Source organism: Callorhinus ursinus, unplaced genomic scaffold (genome assembly GCF_003265705.2).
Source record: "Callorhinus ursinus isolate GAN/ISIS: 27379988/994484 unplaced genomic scaffold, GSC_fseal_2.0 scaffold31, whole genome shotgun sequence".
NCBI lineage: Eukaryota > Metazoa > Chordata > Mammalia > Carnivora > Otariidae > Callorhinus > Callorhinus ursinus.
Window position 1 is genome coordinate 4,100,323 of NW_027397093.1, and position 24,536 is coordinate 4,124,858.

The 24,536-nt window shown below is 38.6% G+C and overlaps 1 protein-coding gene across 10 annotated transcripts in view; it reads right to left on the reverse strand.

The window, feature by feature from the left end:
• NRG3 (neuregulin 3) overlaps positions 1-24,536 on the reverse strand; it is a 1,135,127-nt gene that overhangs the window by 135,605 nt on the left and 974,986 nt on the right. For 7 of the 10 annotated variants that reach the window (XM_073878734.1, XM_073878727.1, XM_025880729.2 and 4 more), the window contains exon 4: positions 10,064-10,090. In XM_073878734.1, coding sequence (XP_073734835.1) covers positions 10,064-10,090 — 27 coding nt within the window. The remainder of the gene's footprint in view (positions 1-10,063; positions 10,091-24,536) is intronic. The other 3 variants (XM_073878728.1, XM_025880730.2, XM_073878733.1) reach the window with 1 other exon arrangement.

Sequence of the window (24,536 nt, forward strand, 5' to 3'; positions counted from 1 at the left end):
TGGGATGAAAGTTAAAGCTGAGAGCTCTTAAATTATGTTATTCTGCCCACTTGAGAATCTTCCATTATTCTCAGTATCTCAAACTGCAACTATGACACTAACAGAAAACATGGACTTAGAAGTGAGAACAACAATTCATGAACTATCCTATAAGTACCTAACCGGTCAGTCAGGATCCTCTATGATCACTGATCCACTTCGAGGGCTGCACACAACACTTGAGTGAGCTGGAAGCTACACTTTTGAGAAGTCCTCACATGCCACTCACTACATCAACAGGGGAAATCTTCAGGAAGAATATTGGTGACTAAGAGTTATCTAGAACTAAACCATAGGGCCTTGGGTTTCATTGATATTTTGCTTATAGATTTTTTTTAATCATTTAATTAAATAAGGGTTAAGGAAACCAGACACCATTTAAATTCATTTTAAAATCAATTCAACAAATATTTATTGAGTTCTTATAATTATGCTAAGCGCTGGACTAGAGATGCAACAATGAGTAAGTCCTGTTCTCACAGAGGTTATTTTCTAGTAGGGAGACTCATAATAAAAAGTAGAGAAATAAACCAGTTAGTAAAAAGGTTATGGAAGAAACAGAAGAAGCTAATATGAATGAGATGGGAAATACATATAATAGGATGGCAAAGGAAAGTCTCTTAGGAAGTGTATTTGAACCGAGGGCTTTATAATGAGAAGGAAGCATGTGCAGATAAGTAGTGTAGCTGATACTGGGAGAACAGCCAGTGCAAAGGCCCTGAGGTAGACAGAGAGATAAGGAGAAAGACTGATATGGCAGAAACAGTGAGTTGGAACAGGAGCGGGAGGAAGTGAAGTCAGAGAAGTGGGCAGTACCAGATCATGGAGGACCTGGCATGGCAACATATGGTACCTGTATTTAATTCTTTCTTTCTTTTTAAGATTTTATTTATTTATTTGAGAGAGAAAGCATGAGCAGGAGGGAGAGGCAGAGGGAGAGGGGGAAGCAGGCTCCCCATGGAGCAGGGAGCCCGATGGGGGCTCGATCCCAGGACCCTGGGATCATGACCCGAGCCGAAGGCAGATGCTTACCCGACTGAGCCACCCAGGCGCCCCCCCCCCATTTAATTCTAAATCCATTAGAAAGTTTCACGCTGGGGAATGACATGATTTGAATTTCATTTTTAAATAAAAAGTTATATGTAATTTAAATTAAATTATAATGCAAATTGCCTACGCTAAAAACCAATATTTCTTCCCCCAAATCATCTCAACCTGGTCCTGTTTATTCTAACATCCTTATTAGGATGTTTCTTCCTCTGCCGTGGAAATTCTACCCTTTGCTCAAATATAGAATCACTGTGCCCCTGGCTCTGCTCATTGTTCCTCACCCCCACAGCCACCCCATGTGTTGTGCCCTCACCTCTTGCCCTGTGCCTGACACAGACCAAAGGGAAATTCGTCTTCATGGTGCCCACAGAGTTATTCAAAGAGCAAACATTTGGTGAATATTTGGAGTAAACCCTGAGCTTGGCCCATGAGCTGGGGTTTCGCGCACAGTGCCTCCAGGCAACTTTGGTAGACAGCCACGGTCAGCATAACCGAATGTGATCATTCCCTGCTGAAGACCTCCGAAGGCTTTCTTTCACTATGCAATAAAACCGTTCATCTTTCTGAGGGCATATAGAGTCATCATAATTTGCTCTGACCTCATTGACCAACCACCTTGCTGACCACACTCCCTTTCAGGTGTATTATGTTTCTCCAGGGGCTGGGGACTCCTCACTATTTCGAAAAACCCTGTTCTCATCCACCGCTTATTGACCCGTGTTCTTCCTTGTCCCCTTTCCTCATGCATCCCGCTGCCACCCCCCAGCTGTAGGAATACGCTTTATTCTTCCACATAAGGATGTCTCTATGTTCTAAGGAGATGTGGGTGCTCCCTCCTTTGTGTTCCTTTTTCGCAGGATTTATGAGAGTATGGTTTCTGAAATCCTAGCTCTATAAAATATGCTTCTCTGGAAAAATACTCAGAAAATATCGCCTACTCTAGCCTTCTCTCCAAGACTTATGGATGGATAAGTGTACTGGAGGCTCTGTAAAATCATGCAGCAGAAGCAGAGAACCTAGTACTTCCCACGTGGATGTGAACTCACACCCTATTTATGTGCATGAGTATGGAACACATGTTAACATCCTGCAACTGTTTAGGAACTCCAGGCTTGCCTTTTGTAAAACAAAACAGACCAAAGACTCTTTAATTAAAGTCCTTTTTTTTGCACTGAACTGTAATAATTGGTTTACAAGCCTGTTGCCCACACTGAACTGTGAACTTCTTGAGAATCTGTCTTACCTGTCTCGCTGTGGCTCTGGCGTGGTAAGCGTGAGCTCCCAAAGGGGCTCCACACATTCTGACTGAACTGTTTACTGAAGAGAACCAGTATTATCTTCACTTCCCGGCATCTTTAGATATTCTAACCATCATTCTTTTTTTTTTTTTTTTAATCTCTCCAGTGCAAAACTTCATCTGGCTTCTAAAGCATTTGTCAGGGAGAATAGAATATAACAGTACATTCATTTTTTTAACATTTTATTTATTTATTAGAGAGAGCGAGATAGAGAACATGAAGAGGGGGAAGGGCAGAGGAAGAGGGAGAAGCGGACCCCTTGCTGATCAGGGAGTGCGACGCGGGGCTCAATCCCAACACCCTGGGATGATGACCGGAGCCCAAAGGCAGGGCTTAACTGGCTGAGCCACCAGGCACCCCCCCATTTGGTTTTTTTAACCTCAGTGGGAATTACTTTCCAATGACAATCTGAACATCTTTGCTGCTCTTTTTTCTAGCACACTTAAGAAGATCTTTGGAATCTACTATGAACTTATGTACATTTTAGATTAATTGACATATATATGTAATCAACTTGATACCTGCTAAAATCTCACATTCTTTTGAGTCTAATTTGAAATCCAAAAATCCAGTCCTTTCTGTTAGATCTTAATTTTCCCTATCCAGTAAAATAGCAGTCACCGCTTATAAAAGTTCAGAAAATTTTTAAGTGTTTAAGCTATGGCTTTATTTATTCCGTAATAAAAACATTGCCCTAGAAGCAATTGGAATGTCCAATCATGGCTGATCTTGATCCTACATATAGCATTTCACTGTCCCCAATTTACCTATCACTAAATTGATATAATCTATGCTTCATCATATTACAAAAGAAGTTCATGGAAGTCTAACCAGCTTTTGCTGCAGTCTACATGAAACTCCTAATTTAGTCATTTAGCAGCTTTGTGAAAAACTATAATATTAACTTGGCAAAAATGTAGTCATCCTATGGCAGCCTTTAGTGAATAGCACTGTATTTCCAAATTGTTCACAACAAATACTTTTTTCAGTGTCTGCAAATTAACTTTTATTAACCAATTCTGGAATCTGATCTACAAAAGTATTTACAGAAATGTCCATTTTCTCCTTTCTACAAATCGTAATTACTGTATCTGCATATTTTCCAGTGCATCTCTTGGTTGTAACCATTCCTCAAAGAAGACCACTGGAAGTTTTTATTTTCACCTGAAAATTCTGTCAGATTTTAATTTATTTCACTTATGGTTGTGACTGTTTAGAGACTTTTACTTCTAACCACTGGAGGTACAAATATGTGCTAATGACTAGTATCAGATTAATCATATATATATATATATAATCAAAATATTATAATACCAAAATATTATCCTAACATGTGTGGCGAGGCTAACTTCAGAACAATCAAACCAAACCAAGATATCTCTTCATTCAAAAAAAAGAGAAAAAGAAAAATACTTGGAGGGGTTTGTGATCAGGAGCTGAATTTTAGCACTTGTACTGGGACCTATGTTAAAAAAAAAAATCATCATGTAAAGAGAGGAAGTGGCCATATTGCTAAAGAGAAAAATAACTCAAAAAATAAGATTGTGTAGGGCACCTGCGTGGTTCAGTTGGGTAAGCGACTGCCTTCGGCTCAGGTCATGATCCCAGGGTCCTGGAATCGAGTCCTGCATCTGGCTCCCTAATCAGTGGAGAGCCTGCTTCTCCCTCTCCCTCTGCCTGCCGCTCCCCCTGCTTGTGCTCTCTCTCGCTGTCAAATAAATAAATAAAATCTTTAAAAAAATAAGATTGTGTAAATGTTTCTTAGCAGAAGCTTGGGAAGTCACTGGGGAGATGGTTCTACTCACTATTCCATTTGGGAAATGTCTCCTATCAGAGGAGATGGATGTGTAATGCCCTTATACTCCAGTGGCATTCAACAGTTAAGACCACCTGACTAATGTCACTCAACCAGTCTGTAATTACCAAGAAACTTCAAATACAACACATTTCTGTAGCTCATCCTACAAGACACTATGACGACCAGCCAATGTGAGCCTTTTTGTGCACCTGTCAGTTATAATTCTGAATGTAAAGCTAAAGACTGGCATCTGGTTCAGTTTTCATTTTCTCATAGCTTGGATAATGTGGGTTATCACCCAAATTCTTATAGCCTCATGGAACTTGGAAAACATTACCTTTAACCCTTAGGATTAACGTCATTGCCACTTGAAGCATTTCCAGAGTGATCACGAAGCCCTCACTGTGGGACATGCCCAGCAGTTAGGCCCCGGCAGAATTCAAGAGCTCTGAAGGAAGGTAGACTTAGGTTCAAATTCTGTATTTGCCATCTCCTTGCTCTTTAGAGAGACATTTTAGCTAAACAGACCTCAGTTTTGTCATTTACAAGATAAGGATATACAGACTTCCTATCTCATTCACTGTTTTTATTTTTTAAAGTTCAATGAGATGATCTAAATTTTGAGGCACATGTCAAATATTAAATAATGTTAATTTACTATTCTGCCACATCTAATTTCTCATGTAATTTAATATGGTAAAGGGCATATAAAAAGTAAACAAATATTCTTGATTGCACCCCCTCGGCAAACACATATACAGACACATTAATCCATAAGTTACCATTTTGTTTGATAAGAAAACATGATATATTCAATGAATGAAAACAGTTTTGTTCTACATAAGTCAGAAATTTCAGCATAGAGAAAAAGAATCATCACTTCTGTGTCTCTAATGTCAATTCACAAATTTGGGGCATATACATGAACTCATTTGACTGACATACCAGCCTGTTAGATTTAAAGGAACACACACCAAATCACTCATAATAAGCATTATAGCTTTAAGGAAAATATCTCCACTTTATATCATCCAGACAGAATTAGAAACTAGACACTTCTCAGGAGATTATCTTCAGTTTTTACTAAAATATACTAAAACAACTATTTTACATGACAGAATGAAGAGATGCTCAATATATGGTGAAGTTTGAAATAATGACCTTATCAATTCTAAAACTATACACATATTTTAGACCACAGTTTGAATATAACACATTTCTAAGCCTCTCCTTATAGCAAACCCAGAATTTCATTCTTTTTGCTTTTTTAACTTCAAAATACAGAGATTATTCTAGAATGACTTTTTCAGATTTTAGTTAAAAATCTCCTTTTCCCAAGTTCTATAAACCTTTTGATTTAAAAAATTATACTAGGGTTTACTCAATCAAAATCTGCATAAATATATTATGTTATCTTTAAAACAATGTCAAATCACAAACAAGACATTTAACTGACAGAGTTCCTTTTATTTTTCCATATGAAAATGAAAGAAATTTGCATGAAAGATCTCCCAAACAATCTTCAGCTCTCCCTGTGGTTTGCTAATATGTTTGCAAGTGGCATTGCACCTGCTTTTATACAAACATCTCTGATGCCTACAACATCCAATGCATCAGGGTATTGTCAAAGAAATAGCTGCATAACAAAGAGCTCATATGGATATAATGATACGCTCCATGATTGAGCACCTGACCCTACAGTGAGATATTTCTCAGATGAGAAATCCCTCTTCATGATCAATGTGCCTTCCAAACTTTGGCCAATCTGACATGCCCTTAGGCCATCTGTCTCCTCTGGACATTTGGGTGGATTTCTCAATGAGTGTTTGTGCTTAGGGTGAAGTGTGTCTACTCCATCTCCTGATCTTTTCACCCTGTGTGGAAAACTGGAACATCTGACCTTAAAAATCTCAATTTTCCCTCATGCATGCATGCTGAGTAGGTCGTCACTAATTCAAGAAATATTTTTGATTACTGACAATATAAACTCTGATTTTACATTTTTTTCACAAACACAATTTTGTGTTTTCGTGTACGTTCAAATTCCTGCCCTATTTAAATCAATTAACTTTATTTTTTTAAACTGATACCGTATTCCAGGACAGTATTTGTTGTTGATATGTCCATTGTACTGGTCCCAGAAGCATCATTAAGAAAAATTCATGAATATAATTAAGGACAAATCCTTCTGAATGTTGACAGTTTTATGGTCATTAGGTTTAGCATGGCTTATATGATAAGATAATTATTCCCTGAAATTAATAAATCGACTCAGAAAAGCTTTTTGGTTAAGTGTTTTTACTGAAGTTGATATGCTTTCATTGGTCCTAAAGCAGTGACTCTAGGTAGCTTATGGACCCAGATAGAGAGACTGAAATAGCAAGGCTCACACTAATGTGGAAGAAATACAGAGCTGGGACAGATCTGGACTATGGTATCACTCAATACAGTTTACCCACTTCGGCTAGTACTCAGCTTACATGTCTCCTCCCACAGGAAGCTGTCTCTGAATTTCCCAAACACCTTTAGATGCTTTTTTTAAAATTCACTTTTTCCTTCATTGTACCTTACCTATGTCATTTTGATAGCACCTGTTAATATTACCTCAGTTATGTGTAGCTTTCTTTTTTTCAGTCTCAGAGCCTTTGGGCATTAAAGGATGTGGCTTATATATCTGCATCTTCAGTACCTTATCCATCTGGCATACAGTAAGTGTGAGAAGTGTATGTTGATTAAATAATAATAGGATTCTTGTTGAGTCATATGATTTGGAGTTCCTGCTTTAAATAGGAATTTATTAAACTGCACAAAGTATTCAGCTTTTGAGTCTGATCAATAACATAGACTTGGCCACTGGGAATACAAAGACTTGGGGAAAAGAGCTGTGTGCTTCATATCATCAGTCTGTGATCTGAGTCCCAACTCAAGGAAAGATGAAAGTAATATTGCCCAAAGTAAGAATGATGAAAGTTGAAAAGAAAGCTATTCTAGAACTCATTAAAACAGAGCTGACGCTGATCATTTTAGGTACTCCAATATACTGACATGATTAGTTTATAGAGACTATGCCTACATTTCTGCTTCCCAGCTGTATTTATGCTAGAGAGGTCATATTACTGGCATGTAAGGTAGTAACCTTCAGTGGAAGGAATTTTACCCATACAGACTCTAAAATCACAAGTTAAATCTGAAAACATATGTTCCCAAAGCAACAAACAGAATTTTATATATTCAGTTAGAATATTGGTGGGGGTGAACACTCTCTGGAACTAGTAAGTTCAGTGGAAACAGTTCATTCACTAACCTATTCACCATTTCAAACAAGCCTTCATTAATTGTCATTATCTGTATACATGCTACATATTCCCTTCTGACATCTTGCTCAACCCCTTCTGTACAAGGCAATCTCTACTGCCGGAGTGAAATATTCACACACTGAGAACCCATTTCCTATAAGGCTTTATAGCTACGATTTGACACCAAGTTTTGCAAGACTCACTAGAACCTTAGTCTTGAGATTCATATAGATGAACTACACAATTACCTATTATTTTTCACCTACCAGTAACTGAAGTCTTGTAAAGGTTTTAACACAGACTTTTTAATACATATGTTGGTACCCTAGCAAAACTGTTACCATAACGTAACTATGTCACTGGAGGTCCTCAGGAAAAGCCCAATAGAATGGTGACGGGTCCATTTTTTTTTTTAACAGTTATAATTAACATCAGTGCAGCAAGTTATGTTTACCTAACCATAGCCATACCACTTGTGGAGTCTGAAGCTAGCCCAGCCCCACCTACCAGCTATATGGTGTTTCCTATATATGCAGTCATTCTGTTACATAACTTCTGGAACCTCTATTCTCAAAGCCTGCAATCACCACAATCCAGTGGGGGCAAATTTCTGTATCCACTAGATCCAGTACGCACTATCCACAAAGTGACTGTTGATGCTCAGACTTCCATGTTCTTAATCCCCACCATCACTGGTAAATGAGGAAAGTAAAAGCCACGTATCCTTCTCACAATTTATACTCTTCTACATGACCCTGCCCATAATTTTCTGTAATTTCTGACCCATATGACTATAATCTCCTCCCCATGCCAACAACATGCTTGAGTACTCCCACGATAACTACTCATTGATTACATTCAGGTAGCTAGCCTTTTGTCACTTCCTTCCACATCTACCTTACATTCCATGATGCTTCATTTGAATATTATCCTGAATTTCATTGCCCTTATGATTTTTCATCTCATCTATTCTAGCAAAACCCCAAGCCTGCAGGAATTGAGCTGTCTGCTTTTTCTATGATATAATACCCAGATAATAGAACACTAATGAAAAATACCACATAACAGGGAAGATCAATTCCAGTATAAATATTAAATCACTAAGCTCTAATCAACCCTAAAAACTTCCAGCAGTACACTACAAACTTGACATCTTCTCTCAATATACCAGAGGTACCCGGAACTCAACATTTCCAAACCTAATCTAGTAAAACATTTCCCATAAATCTGTTCTTCTTCCAGTGCTCTTTTTCAGTAAATGGGCCCACCTTTTATCTAAATAGGCAAACTATAAACCCTGCATCATCTTTGATAATCTCCCTTTTCTATCCTTCAACATTAATTCTTCTCAAATACTTGTTGATACCATGTCCTAAATATCTATCATTTTCCCCATATCTTCCACAATCACACTAGTCCAAGGTAATATCATCTTGCCTGAAATAGGCCTTAGGAAAATCTCAACTGTATATCTATGGTTTATTACCTATTATCTGTAAGCTTACTAGACTGTAAGTGTCATTGGACCAGTTTTTTTGTCCATTTTTACAATTTTTTTATCTCTAATATTTTGCATTTTTTCTTTGCTTATAGTGAGCACTTGATAATTATTTGCTGAATGAATGGGTGAATAGATAAATGAATACAATTAAACATAAATATTATCACAATAACCATATTCACATATGAAGTATTAATATCTATATTATATAAGAGAAAAATTTGAATTTCAACAAAAGCCAAAGAAGCAAAGAATTATTAATTTGGATTTCAAGTTTAGGTCTTCTCAATTTCACTAACTTTAACTCCTGAGTATCGCTCCGTTTTAGCACCACGATGTATATCAAACCCATAGAATGTTTTCATTTTTTTATTTTTTATTTTACTTATGAAATAGACTCAGAAAAGTATGTTCAATTCTTAATGTAATTATCTATGAACATAACAATAATAATAACAACAACAATAATAATAGTTCCTGAACATAATATAATCCTGTGGAAGACATCCTAATGCTTTTAAAAATATACCATTCACTGCAACTACTTTCACAAGAAATATTTTAATTTTGTAAATGGAAATATTTATATAGCTCATACTCCAAATTGACTGATAATAAAATGGATACAAGGTAATCATCATGCAAAAGGAAACTGAATTAGAGCAGAAAATAACAAAACTAACATTTTTAAGCCATCACTATTATTTTCAATCATTTATTGAGTGTTTGCCATCTTGTAGACATTGTGCTAAGCAATTTACGTGTGCAGTAAAATAGGAACTATTATCATCCCTATTTTACAGATAAGAAAATTGAGAAATAGAGCAAACAAAGCCAGGAGCCAAATCCAACCTCTATGATTCCAGAACCGCACTTAACATTCAATTGCCTTCCCAATAAGTAATTAAGTCTTTCATTTTCAGCCATTACTTAGTGAAAAATCGACAAAAACACGTTTTACTACTAACAGCATCTGATAATGAGACATTTCAATTATAATCAGATGGGGAAGGAGAATACTATATACATTATGAAACCTAGCTTTTTCTGGATATTTAAGGAACAAATTGTTTAGTCTTACCCATGAATTCAATCCCCAAGTGGTCTGCTACACCAAAGTCAGCATGTGAGGAAGAGAAACAGAAAAAGAGAAAAGGTTAGAAAAAATCCCACACAGAATTCAATGCTTCTAAGACAGACTTTTCAAGGCAAAGAATATGTCTTTATTTTAACAACCATTTTTTGAGACAGATAATTTACAGAGTGCCCACAATTAGGGGTGCTCTGAACTCTGACTCATATCTTCCAATGGCCTGGAACTTTAAATGAAATAATATTGCATTAATTACCAAGTATGCTAAGTATAAATTTGGCAAAATGGAAAAGAAAAAGAAATGGGAAAAGGAAAGTAAAAGAAACAAAAAAAGTTCACACAAAGAATATGGGGGGATGGGTTAGCCTGGTGATGGGTATTAAAGAGGGCACGTTCTGCGTGGAGCACTGGGTATTATGCACAATGAATCATGGAACAGTACATTAAAAACTAATGATGTAATGTATGGTGATTAACATAACAATAAAAAGTAAAAAATATATATTTTCAGAACTCATGATATTTTAAGTAGAATAACTACTTGTTCAATATAAATTTATCTGGACCTCTATGTTAATAATATGCCAGTAAAGAACTGCATGAAACCTTAACCAGGCCCTCTTCACCTTCACAAAAATGACATGATACTGGATTTTTTTCCCCTTTATTTGTTAGATGAGAAACCTGTGGTTCAGTGAGACTAAAGTCTTACACTGTCCCATATGAGGCCGATCCAGGACACAAATCCAGTGTGTCCGACCCGTCGGTCTTAGGACTATTAAGCTTGGCAGTGTTTCCTATTAAAAATGCATGACAGATGTGTCTATGTCTGTTTCCCGTGCATGTGGACAGCTGACCATTTTGACCCACTAATAATGTCTGTCTGTGGTCACAGTGATAAACCCGGCCTGGCTATACCCAGACATTCAACCATAGAGGTTTGTTTATTTAAATGGTGATTTCTTGGGGCGCCTGGGGGACTCAGTCGGTTAAGCAGCTACCTTCAGCTCAAGTCTCGATCCCAGGGTCCCGGGATTGAGCCCTGCGTTGGGCTTCTTGCCCAGCAGGGAATCTGTTTCTCCCTCTCCCTCTTTCTCTCTGTCTCCTGCTTTCTCTCTCTCTCTCTAGTTCTCACTCTTGCTCTCTCTGAAGTAAATAAATAAAATATTAAAAAAATAAATGGTGCTTTCTTTTAATCATTCAGTTATTCACTCATTCACTTTTAAAATTCATTGAATTATTTAATGATGGTTTTTGCTGTAGTAATGTATTTCTTAAATGAGAATACATGAAAAAAAAAGTATTGCTACAATTGTATTTGTTTCTAAGACTAATTACTGGGCTTCCTTTTCTGAATTTTCTATTTAGAAAAGAAGCTTTTCTTTTTAGAAAATACGCATTTAGTTATCTTGACTATTTTAGCGCCTTTCTTTTTTGTGAATAATTCATTTTTTAATTTTATCGTGGTAAAATATATATAACATAAAACCTGTCATTTTAACCATTTTGAATATACAATTTAGTGGCATTAATTACATTCACAATGTTGTGCAACCATCACCACAGTGATTCCAAAACTTTTCCATCACCCCAAAGAGAAACTGTACCCTCAAAGCAATAATTTCTCATTTCCTTCTCCCCCCAGCCCCTGGTAACTGCTAATCTACTTTCTGTTTTATGAATTTGTCCATAAGTAGTTCATTTATAAAGTAATTAATTGAAACATGTCTTTTATAGAAAAAAAAGATGGTAACAATGCTTTTTTTGAAAGTAGATGCATTACTTTCTTTACATGGCATTTTTTTTTGACTGCTTACTATATACTATGATAGATACCTAACATACTTTCATGAAAAGACAGGATTTTTGTTCTCAAGTGATTCAGAAATCAAAGGGAGCCCACAGAGAAAAAGTGCTGTTAATATTTTGTACTAGTGCTATAATGGAAAACCAGAACGTGTGCATTGGAAGGGGCGGCCAACGACGCATAAGCTTGCTCCTGGGAGAAACAATATGCCATGTGAAAGAATAGAATTGTAGAAAAGTTGCAAGACCATGTTTGGGTTCTTGTGCGAATAAGAAGCTTCCTGATGGTGTGCTCTTGGGGCCCTCGAGAGACAGCTATGGTATTTAAAAACAGGGATTTTAGTGAGATTACCCCTCATGAACCTAAAAGGAAGAAAAAAAAGATTAGGAATAAGAAATTTTGTAAACAATCGGAACAGATGTGCAGGAAAGAAGTCAGAAGAAGAAAGTATACTGAAATATGGGAACAGACCAAGATGTCCATGATATGACTAGGCAGTTAGAAAGCCAGTAGGCCCTCAGCCTGGTGAACAAGAACTCTCTAGGGGAGCTGAGGTGGCTCAGAAATGACCGTTTGTCTGCTGTTTGTTTTGCCAGAAAATAGAACCAATGGTCATTCTTCATTCTTTCCCACAGCCTCGGCAGCTCCACTTCTATGTGTGATGGGGGAGATGGAGAATCAGGCTTTGTGAGTCTGGAGATTGCACCAAGAAGTGAGTGGCATGCTTGGTAAATTTGAGGGCAATCTGAAGTTTTTATGCCACAATAAATTCAGGACCACTAGAAAAGGCAAACCAGAATTTGAAATTTATCTAAACACTGAGAGGTAAGGAGAATTTTTTTCAAGATTTTATTTATTTATTTGACCGAGAGAGCAAGCACAAGCACGGGGAGCGGCAGGCAGAGGGAGAGGGAGAAGCAGACACCCCAGTGAGCAGGAGCCCAATATGGGGCTCAGTCCCAGGACCCTGGGATCATGACCTGAGCCGAAGGCAGATGCTTAACCTTCTGAGCCACCCAGCCGCTAGAGAGTTAAGTAGAATTCTTAAGGAAAGGACATCTGTCTTCTCTTAACATAGCAGAAAAGTTACATCTAATAATTACAGTTGCAATTCTCAGAAATACTACCAAGGAAGGTGGCATTTATATTCTTGAATTTTATAGAGAAATTATTTTTTAATTTTTGTAATGAAGTTCATGAAAACTGACACCACTGAAACATACAAATAAAAAGATTGTTTAAAATCTCTCTCTCTCTCATGTGTGCATACACACACGACAGACACACAAACACACACACTTCTATCATTTTATTAAAGTGCTAAAAACCGTGATCATTATTACAGGTCTAAAGCAACCAACAAGCTTTGTTTCCACACAAAAGGATCAATGAAAATCCATGAAGAACATGATGGAAAAGCAACTAATTTTGACTATTGAGTCATATACAGAACATAAACCATAATATTTCTCATAACCCTTCACTGGTTTGCCCTTTCTTTTCTTTTTCTTTTTTCTTTTTTTTTTTTTTTAGAAAGGAGGGTGGGAGGGCGGAGGGAGAGGGAGAGAGCCTGGGCATGGAACCTGACATGGGGCTCGATCTCAGCACCCTGAGATCATGACCTGAGCCACAATCAAGAGTCAGACACTAAACAGACTGAGCCACCCAGGCACCCCCCTCACTGGCTATTTCTTAAAGCAAACAGCCTTCCCGGAGATATTCAGACCTGCATGAAAACAACAAGAGGGATATGATGAGAATTAATCAATTAATTTTTCATTTATTCATTCAGTCAACAAAGTACATGCCAAGAATTACACAGATATTGGGGTAGAAGAGGAGGCATATACCTTAAGCAAAAGCAGTTTGATTTCCCCTTTCATGGAATGTATTAGAAAGTGCAATTTCTATCTTTTGAACAGTTTGATTAACTTTTTTCTGTTCTTAATTCCCTTCACTTGTGTCATCCATCCCTCTACCTCCCTCCTCTCTGGCAACCACCAGTTTGTTCTCTGTATTTATGAGTCTGTTTCTGTTTGTTTGTTCATTTGTTTTGTTTTGTTTAAATTCCACATATCAGTGAGATCATGTGGTATTTGTCTTTCTCTGTCTGACTTATTTCACATAGCATAATACCCTCTAGGTCCATCCATGTTGTTGCAAATGACAACACCTCATTCTTTTTTTTATGGCTGAGTAATATTAACATCTTATGGCTGAGTTTGATTAACTTTTATATATAAAAATTGCAGTTCTTCTGGAATAATTACCCCTTTTGATTATATAATAGTGGCTAATATTTACTGAGCATTTACTATTGCCAGGAACTGCTTAAAATGTTATTTTTGCAGACTTAGAGGATTGTCGGTATCCTCATTTTGCAGAAGAGGAACAGAGACATGGAGACGGGCCCAAATCTCCCTTCCACTGCATTGTTGTAAATGGTGGAAATGGAATTCAAACTAGGCAGCTGGACTCTTAACCACCAGTTACATATACTCAGGGTTTACACTTGCCCTCCCTGTGAAGGAAAAGCAAATTTTTACAAAACTACCAGGTAATGAAATGTTCAGGGAGGAATTATTGAATCCACTTAAGAGAACAAATTATTTTCATGTATCCTCAGGCACTGTAGAAACAGGGCTTATTTACTTGTTCACCCGTAGTTGCTTGATAAAGTGCCAAATATAAGCTAGGTGGAGGGGAGGTTCCCTCTCTCCAAGGAACCAAACTGGCAAATCATTAATATTTCTTCATTGGTTACTAGGGAGTTCTCTTCTGATGAGGCTGGTCTAATTGAAGTGATGTGCTTGAACATACAGCACGGGGTATATAAAGAGTTGTGTCTGAATATGTGCCAAACATTGAACCAAATAATCTCATAATTGGCAATATACTTAACAAATGACTGCAGCCCTGCTGCAGAACTGATAGATCCTTTTTTTTTTTTTTTAAGATTTACTTATTTGAGAGAGAGAGGGAGGGAGAGAGCACGTGCAGGGGGAGGAGGGGAAGGGCAGAAGGAGAGGGAGAGAGAATCCCAAGCAGTCTCCTTGCTGAGCACAGAGCCCAATGCAGGGCTCAATCTCAGGACCCTGAGATCATGACCTGAGCCAAAATCAGGAGTTGGACGCTCAACTGAGTGAGCCACCCAGGCGCTCCTAGACCTGAAATATTGAGATTTGAGGGTGAGGCAGGTGACCAGCACAAGGCTGGAGGGTGAGGCAAGACAGTCCCTCTCTAGGTGCTGGTGTCCTGAAGGGAGAGGGGTATTATTGCATTATCCTTTTTCCATCTATTTAATGTGACTTAGGAAATGAATTGCAGGTCAGATTTCAAACTCTGTGCTCCCTTCCCTTGTTAAATATATATTTTTATCAGCACTCTACATTCAATTTTAAAATTTACACATGTTCATAAATAAAGTTTAGAAAGTAAAACATGGTATTAATAAGAAATTGACACCTCTCTTCCTACCTCCTAAAAGTAATTCCTGTTCATTTTTCGTTCTAGCTTTTTCTAGTCTTTCCTCTGTGCATCTAAAAAGTTAAGGCCAATTTTACACAAAATCACCATGCATTATGTGCCTGAGTCAGAGGACATCCTGTGGCCATTTTAGCTCCATCATCCCAATGCCCCTCTCCCTTTCATCATAGCAGAATTGACAGCTTTTTCTACTGTTGAGAGTAAGCCTTGACATTATTACTGTGGCCAGTCACACACCAGACAGGTCATCAATCACGGAGAAGCAAAATCACTTTTCCAGAAAAGTACACAGTCCCGTTCTCCTTTCCATGGGCCTGTTATAAAACATGGCCTCTTTATTTTTCTTCTCAAAAGCTCAATCACTGATTCCTGTTAAACAGAGACACCTTTATTTCGCATCCTCTAAATAAGAATGTCCATTTGTAGCAAAGGCAAGCCGTGGAGACCATGCCACATGTTGATGCCGTGAGAACTCAAGATGAGCATTCTACTTCATACAGTGAAATATCGAAACAGGGTTACAACAGGGGTTTATGAGTGGCCATCTGCCCAGCTGGCTCCTCAAAGATGAATCTTGCCTAAGTAGCTTGTGGAATTTTCCAGTGAAAACTTGGAGCTTGAGACTTAAATCTGATTCCATGTTCACAATAACTGATTGAAGAATTGAATGAGAATCAGCATTGCATAGAATTCTTCATTCAAAAAAGATACTGCTTTTTGATTATATGATTAACGATAGTAAATTTGTACAGCTGAATACACTAAGTAAGTGCAGTAATTCCCCCAGCATCTTCTCATATTTTATTGGCTTTCTCAGCTTCTCATATTTTCTCAATGGGTACTTCGACACACATTATTTCATATAATTTAAAAATTAGCCTGTTAAGGTAGTGCTACTGTGCACCATTTAACAGCTGAAGAAAATAAGCTTCTGTGAAAACCTAAAGGTCATATTTGGAGGTTCCTAGATTCTTAGGGTGGAAAAGTATCTTAAATCCCAGGGTGAAGTGTAGTTGCTTCTTTTCCTCGCTGAGTTATCACTGCAGCCTCTCACAGAGTCTGACATTTTGTAGATGAAATGCTATGTGGGTCAGCCCCTTTGCCCACTGCAGATGATATTCCTATTCCTTCAGAGCACACCCAGCCTGTTTTCTGTTACTTCAGTTTTTGAGGATTCCAAGGAACATGACATCTCTGGTGGCAACTCTTTCAATATTGAAGAAACAATATCTACAAATGTTTTTAGAAAATTTTCCCAAATCAAAGTACATTTAGTTACCACTCACATGGGTCTATAAATCTGAAGTCCAAAAATGACCAGGTTATTACCTGAAAAACTCCAACATACGTACATCTTCGTCACATGATTTTTGTATGTAACTTAGGATTCATTTGAATTATCAGGAAAAAATGAGCCAAGAAAGTGCAATTATGATAGGCTGGAGTAACTGTTTTGGCCTAAGGCCAAAAAAAGCACGTATGTTGGAAGCTTATTCGATAATAAACTATAAACTTAAACTATCATGCTGTCTATCAGGCTATATTTGCCACCTGAGTCTTCCAGATTTCCTGGGCATTTCCAACAAACACACACACACATTCTATATTTGGAGTTACATAGTTTATTCTTCAGTGAATCATGAATCAACTGCAGGGAAGGAAAAAAAAAAACAGGTAGTTTTTTTCCCCCCATTTTACCATCTCAGTCCAGGGAGGTCTTCACACAGGTGGCTACTCATATAAGAAGTTCTTATTTTAATGTCTCTTAAAAAAAAAGAAGAAGCAATTTGATAGCCACTAGAATTACAAAGCGTAGAAGTGTGGAACACGATTGTCATGCAAGGCTATGGAAAAAAGCCTCCACAGGAAAATTTGCAAGAAAAGCCTTGGCAGAGGCTTTTCTCCATAGCCGTGCATGACAATCGTGCTCCACACTTCTACGCTCACCCCCTGCCTCTTTTCCATACACAAACTCAGCTCCACCTAGGGAATGAACGGAAGTGTTTCAACACAACATGCTGCAGATATTTGGAAAGCTGCTTTCCCTGGCTCATCTTTTCAGACTCAGCTCAGGCTCCAGATATTCGGAAGCGCTGCTTACTCTTGCTTATTTTTTTAGACTCAGCTCAGATAATACCTCGAGTGGTGTCCTTCCCAGTAACACTTTGCTCTTTCAATTCTATCTTGTGGTCCTTCATCCAGCAATCTCACCTTCTTCTGGACTATGTTCCCTATCTAGCAAGTACTAACTGCTCAAAGCATTTTTGTTGACTAAATACACAAATGAATGGATAATGAGCATCCAAATAAATCAATCAGTTTATTTGTTTAAATGCATTTATTCATGGTGCCTAATGTTTGGTATGGTTCTTCTAAAATGATACATAAAATCAGGCAACTGGGAAGAAAATGTGGCAACCTTATGGTTTCTGTTGTTAATTGTGTTTCATTGCTTCATTCTGACAAAATAACACATTACAATACTGGGAACATCTTAATTTAATATTTAATTCTGTAAGTTTTTTTTTTTTATCAAAAGCAATGGTGTGGGAATAGTTTCATAGCTTACGATCCTTACGCTGGATATTTCTGTTACCGAATTTAAAAGCCACATCAATTTATACTTATAAAGCCCTGAACACCTGGGAATACTTGATAATGAGCACAACAGAAGACACACTTGCGCTCGCTAATGGATTAATTTATTACTTTTGCAGACTTAAAATGTAGCAATAGGATGAAATTTTTTTCCTTAAATGCATAATCAGCTGAAAGCGTTATTTGTCTCATTTAAATGCAAAGAACAATTCTTCTTTTGCTACCTGCTTCCCAAATCCATTAAGTAGTTAATAACATAAGGACTAATGTAAGCTGCCTTTATTTAATAGAAATAAAGAAATAGAAATTAAACTGGCAGAGCCTTCTCACAACAACGGCTTCCCCCAGAGTAGCTGGATTATTCTTAGTAGAGAAGAAAAATCAAGGGAAGTTCCTTTATTTAAAAAAAATGGAAGAAACCATTATCTAATTTTGCCCATAATTAGCTGGGACCTCAGTCGAATCCACGTACTTTGAAGTTCTTCCCCTTGTTCTCCCACTACCTTCTTCCATAGACTTGATAACTATATGTATTTCCTAGATACTTAATGGAAATAATCATTCTGCTGGGCGTCCAATTAGTGAGATTACTTTCTCAACATGGTGTGCAGATGTCAGAAGCTGAATATGAATGAATCTAGAAAATTCTAATTTTACATCACTTAGACATTAACAAGGCAAATCAACAGAATCTACAGCATCATTCCTCTAAACTACCATCTACAAATGATATATACCTGAGAGTCTATATGACAGCCTCCTGGCGCATCCTGATAGCATCCTTCCTAGAGAGAGTATTTTATAGTGGAGGAAACTAAGATTTAGAGACATGCATGAATCTGCTCAAGATGGGAGCATCTGATTTCATTAACTCATGCTGCTCTCACCCACAGAAAACTTTCCACCTTGCCTTGCAGGCCATGTACATCAAACATTAATGATCCAACCCCAGCCCGCTTCTCCAGCCCTACCTTCACACTATCCAATTCCAATGCCTCACCTTGCATGTGCCCTTTGGCAAACTCTGGAAAGCATGTCTTTTCCCACATAATGTCTCCAATAGGGAAAGCGTTTCACAGAATCTTTTAAGTGTATGAGCTCTTAAGTGTCATCACACTCCTACCTTAATTATTAGAGTTACTTGTTTACTCGCCCAGGTCCCCCCAAATGATAGTACATGACTTAATAAAAAGATGATACTTAATTTCTTTTTATATTATAGATTCTGAGATCTTCCTGGCACAGAGAGAACATTTGATTAAATCAAGAAAAACTATACAACTGCAAGGATTTTTGAAGCTTCACTCCAGGTGATCTCTGTGGCTGGTAGTTTGTTCTATCCCTTCCTCCATTGCTTTACAAAGAAAAGGTCTTCGCAATAAAAAAGAGAAAAGGAAGTTTCTGAGTTGCAATTTCTTGGCCTGGAAGGAACTGAAATATAAAATGATAGATTTGATAGTACAGACAGAGTCAGACTCCGCCCACAGGTCAGTATGTTAGAGATTTTCTAGGAAGGGCAGAGAGGAGGAAAGCCCAAGAAACATGTACACCTGCTTCAGCAAACCATGCACTTCTTACTACATCCACTGTTCCAATTAGAGGAAGTGAAACAGGTTCCCCAAATAGGACTGCCTTGAGCTTCCTAAGGACAGCCCTGGGAGGCACCGAGACCACAGAGCAGCCCATGCCCACTGCTCTCCCAACGTCAGCTTCACCCTGAAGGATGGAATGCCTACAGGTTCCTGACAGATGGGCCTCAGATATGCCAGGGAGGAAGAGCTATGCAGACCAATTTATTCCCTCCACACCTGATGGGCACAGTCATGGACAGCGTGACATAGATGAGCTATGAAGTTGGGAAGACAACAGGATGTAGCAATGACCTCTGCAGACTGAAAACATGACAGTAATTAGGACATCTCAGCAGGTGCCAGCAGGGATCGGAAGGGCACAGGATTCCCACAAGGCACAACCTCTGCCCTCCTCCAACCGCACCGATGTCTGGGCCCTGCCTGAGCCATGCCTCTTTCCAGAGCTCGGACACCAACCTCAAGGGATAGGAGTCAATGATAGACTGTGATTCTACTTTTCTCTCACCCAATGGAACTTAAAATAGAAAATGAGGAAAGTGAAATTAATATAGCTTAAATTTTGTGAAGGCTTAATGTAAGCAGTGGTAGCTCGGCACACTTCACATGTCTTAAATTCATTTAAAACCTACAGCAATTTTATGAAAACCTACAGCTGTTTTTAACCCCACATCAGAGGTGAAACTGAAGCAGATAGAGGTTAACAAGATTCCTCAACTCGTGACCGAACAATGCTGGGATTCAAACCCAGTTTTCAAGTATTCACTGTTTGAACTCACTACACAAATGGCCTCTTATGCACACCCGCTCCATATTTTGTTGACTGAAATTTGTTACTGCTACAAAATTAAGAAGCTGATTGATTAACTTATTATATTACAAAATTAGATGCAATTACACTGAACTCAATATCACCATGTTGTCCATAAATTTTACTCCACTTAAAAAATCTTCTTTTTTAAATTGGCATTTCTTGACCTTGAAAAAAATCGAATATAAAATAAAGCAATTTGTATGGTAACTAAACAAAATATTTAAGCAGCTAGCTACAAAGGAATTTTCAACACATGTAGTGGGATTTCCAGCTGTTAAGCACTTATTATTCTTATTATTGAAATGTTCTTCTATGCACATTTGATATTAAACCAAACAATTTTACCTAGTGTCAAATCAGCTTGAATTTTGTTTTAAGTCATTTTCCTTTTCTTCATATTAATAGATGGATGGTAAATCCTAGATAAAAGGTTGAGAGCCATATGTGATTTAAATAATGACATTTTTTCCCTTGTTCAAACTAAGCCCTCTCTAGAGGAAATGAAATCATTTGCTCATTGCAGGGACTAACTAGTGACAACAGCTCACTAGGGTCCACAAATGTCACTCAAAGATATGGGTAAGAGGAGTGAATTGTGTGATGGCTGTTGACCCCATCCCTCTGAAAGGTTACATAACTGCAGCAAGCCAAATTCTCCTTTACACCAACTTCATCTTTTCCTTCCAGCACTAACATTCAATGGCCTCCTTCTTAAACTCTTCAGTGGCAACTGCTTGAAGCACCCTCCAGAGATGGGGATAGATGATCCTCCTCCTTGATTTCTCTCATGTTCCTCTTTGACTACCATTCTCTCTCTCTCACCTCCTTGCAGTTCTTCTAACCCAGAAGCATTCTTGTTCCTTAGAGCCATGGACTGACTGCTTCTTCTGTCTTAATACTCTTCCTCCAGATATCAAGATGATTCAATCTCTCACCTCCTTTCAATTCTAATGGCATTTTTAGCAGACATCATATTATATAAAACAGCACTTCTTATCTCCCTCACCCTACTTTTCTTTACTCCTTAGAATTTATTAACATAGGAAGTATTACTGTATTTCTTTGGTAATTTTCTATTTCCCTCCCCATTCCAAACTAGAATATAAAGTTCCACGAGAAGGGGCTTCACTTGTGTATTAGTTTTCTAGGGCTGCCATAACAAAGTACCAGAAACTGGGTGACTTAAACAATAGGAAGTTTTTGTCTCATAATTTCTGATGAAGGAGAATCTGTTCCATGCCTTCCTGCTAGCTTCTTGCGGCTGGCCGGCAATCTCTGAGCTTCCTTGGCTTATGGATGCATCATCCTAATTTCTGCCTTCATCTTTAGATGGTCTTCTCTCTGTGTGTATGTTTGTGTCCAAATTTCCCTTTTTATAAGGACATTTTTGTCATATTGGATTAGCGCCCACCTGAAGGACCTTATTTTAACTTGATTACCTCTGTAAAGACTCAATCTTCAAATAAGGTCACATCTTGAGGTACTGGGGGACTTCAATATATGAATCTTGGGGCCACAACTCAACCCATAACAACCCTATATATATAATTCTTACAATTATTTATTGTCTTATTTTAATATGGTATGTGCATATATATGTACACACACTCATTATCATCATCATCATCATGACATTATTTTTATAATCTTCAATTCCTGCTAGTTGATCTCACTTTTTTCAAGTAGGAAATCTACCTTTGAATTTTTAGCAGTTCTTCATGAATTAATATTAAATAGCCTTCCTCTTCTCATTTGACTTGATATTGAAGAATAATCATTGTTTAAGAATCCTTCAAAGTGAACTTTATTTGTTCCTTACAAATGCATTTTAATAGCTCTTTGGAAGGCAACAGCATCATCTACTGTAATTCCCCAAATTTCAGAATGCTGAAATTTAATATCTTCATTGCACTGTGGGCTGTATTGTCTTCTCTTTCAGGGATGCTCCCCGTCTCTTTCCTTCTGAATCTTGTGACAAGCTTACCTGCTGTTCTTTTTCTTCTGTTGTAACCACAATCCATTGGTTAGATTAAGCTCATTAAAATTCTGCTCAATCCAGAGTGCTTGTTCAGGTCTTGGTGAGTTTCACCACATAACTAGAAAAGTGATTTTCAATTCTCTAAGTTGTTCTGAATCCAGAATCCCACCCAGGAAACAAGATAAAAATGGTAGAAGATTCATTTCTCTGGGGGTAATGATGAAGGATAGAACAACTAGGGAATGTTTCCCAACTGTGAACTACCGAACATTATATTAGAATCAGCCAAAGTACATGCTAAAATGCAAATTCTATGAGCTGTATTTTTAACAAAATTCCACCGTAAGTTTACTAAAGTCTCAGTGTGTATATGCATGTGTCCATGTATTTGTGGTAGCTTCAGAGTTTGGGTGCATTAATATTCCTTCGCAGTACATTTTGTGGTTGGCTTTCATAGAAACATTCAAGATGGCTAAAGCAGAACACATGCTGTGTTGCATCTTTCTTATTTCAAGCACTTTTTTCGTCCTTTTGCTAATATATTTACACTCCCCCATGTCAATTTTTCTGTCTTGCGTATTGCAAAGACCTGTGGCAAATGATACATTACCTTATTCTAATTGCTTTTACCTTTTCCCAGTTTATCCATTTTCCCCAATTTCTGTCCATCACATATTTTTTACAACTTTTAACATCGATGCTCTTTTTTTGCATGCTCAGGAAGGTTTTAATTCTCCTTTGTGCCTTACATGTGTAAGCACATATTGACATTTTATTCCAGCATCACAACTTATTTTGTAAATCAACCATTCCCCATTTTCAATCATACTATATATGTGAGAAGGGAAATCATTTGACCTCATCAGGAAGACATTTGTTGAGTAGGAAAATCCCAATGGACTACGGTCCATTTGCGGCACCAAGAGCAATGATGTAGCTCCATCATCTTAATTTTATTTTCAGATATCAAAGAAGAAGATAGTTAATAAGTATTAAACAAGCATGAAGCCTGGTTTTGTACTAAGCACTATTACTGGTGTGTAGAAAACTCAAAACAAGCATGTAACATTTATAGCTTTTTAAATTTCCAACCTGTGATTTAGAACTCTGATTAAAAAAAGCAACGGAGGGAGCAGAGCAAAATGGCAGAGGAGTAGGAGACCTGGATTTCATCTGGTTGCAGGAATTCAGCGGAATAGGGATCAAACCATTCTGAACACCTACGAACTCAACAGGAGATCGAAGAGAAGAATAGCAACAACTCTCTGAACAGAAAAGCGACCACTTACTGGAAGGTAGGACGTGCGGATAAGTGAATCCGAAGCGATATTCGGGAGGACAGACGGCGGGGAAGGGGGCCTCCGTAGGCCGCTTCTGGCAAGTGATAGAGCCGCGGAGCACAAAATCGGAACTTTTAGAAGCCGGCTCCGCGGAGGGACGTCGCTCCAGTGGCTAAGCTGAGGGTGGAACCCTCGCGGGACCGTGTGGTCTCAGGACCCTCGGGGTTACAGAAAGACCGGGGTTGCTTGAGTGCGGCAGAGCTCCTGGGTATCGAAGCAGGGCAGCCGGCTGCAGAGACGGAGCCGAGGCGCGGGCGCTCAGCTCGGGGTTGCCATAAACTGTGATCTGCGGCCCAGTCGGGCCACTGCTCCTCCAGCAGGGACCCAACAGGCGGCAGATCCGGGGAGATTCCCCTCCCTCCCCTGGGAGGAGCGGCGCGGGAGCGCACCGCAGGGATCTGCTGGGTTTGGAGACTCCACATGGGGTCGGGTGCCAGAGATAGAAATGCTCGGTCACAGGCCGGGTGAGCACGGAGTGTGGTCGGAGACCGGGGAGACGGGAGTGACTGACTGCTTGTCTCTGGGGGTGCACTGAGGAGCGGGGCCTCGGGTTCTCAGCTCCTCTGGGCGGAGATTGGGAGGCCACAATATTCACTCAAGTACTCCAAAGCTGTATCTAGAGCTTGCAGGGAACAAAAGCTCCTGAGAGCAAACCCGAGCAGCTTGCTTAGCCCAGAACGACAAGGGTGGGGCAATTCCGCCTCTAGCAAAGACATTTGGGAACCACGGCAACAGGCCCCACCCCCAGAAGATCAGCACGAACAGCCAGCAAGCCAAGACCACGTTTACGGATCAAGGAGAATGGGAGACCTCCAGCGCTAGGGGAATACTGCACATAGAATTCATGGC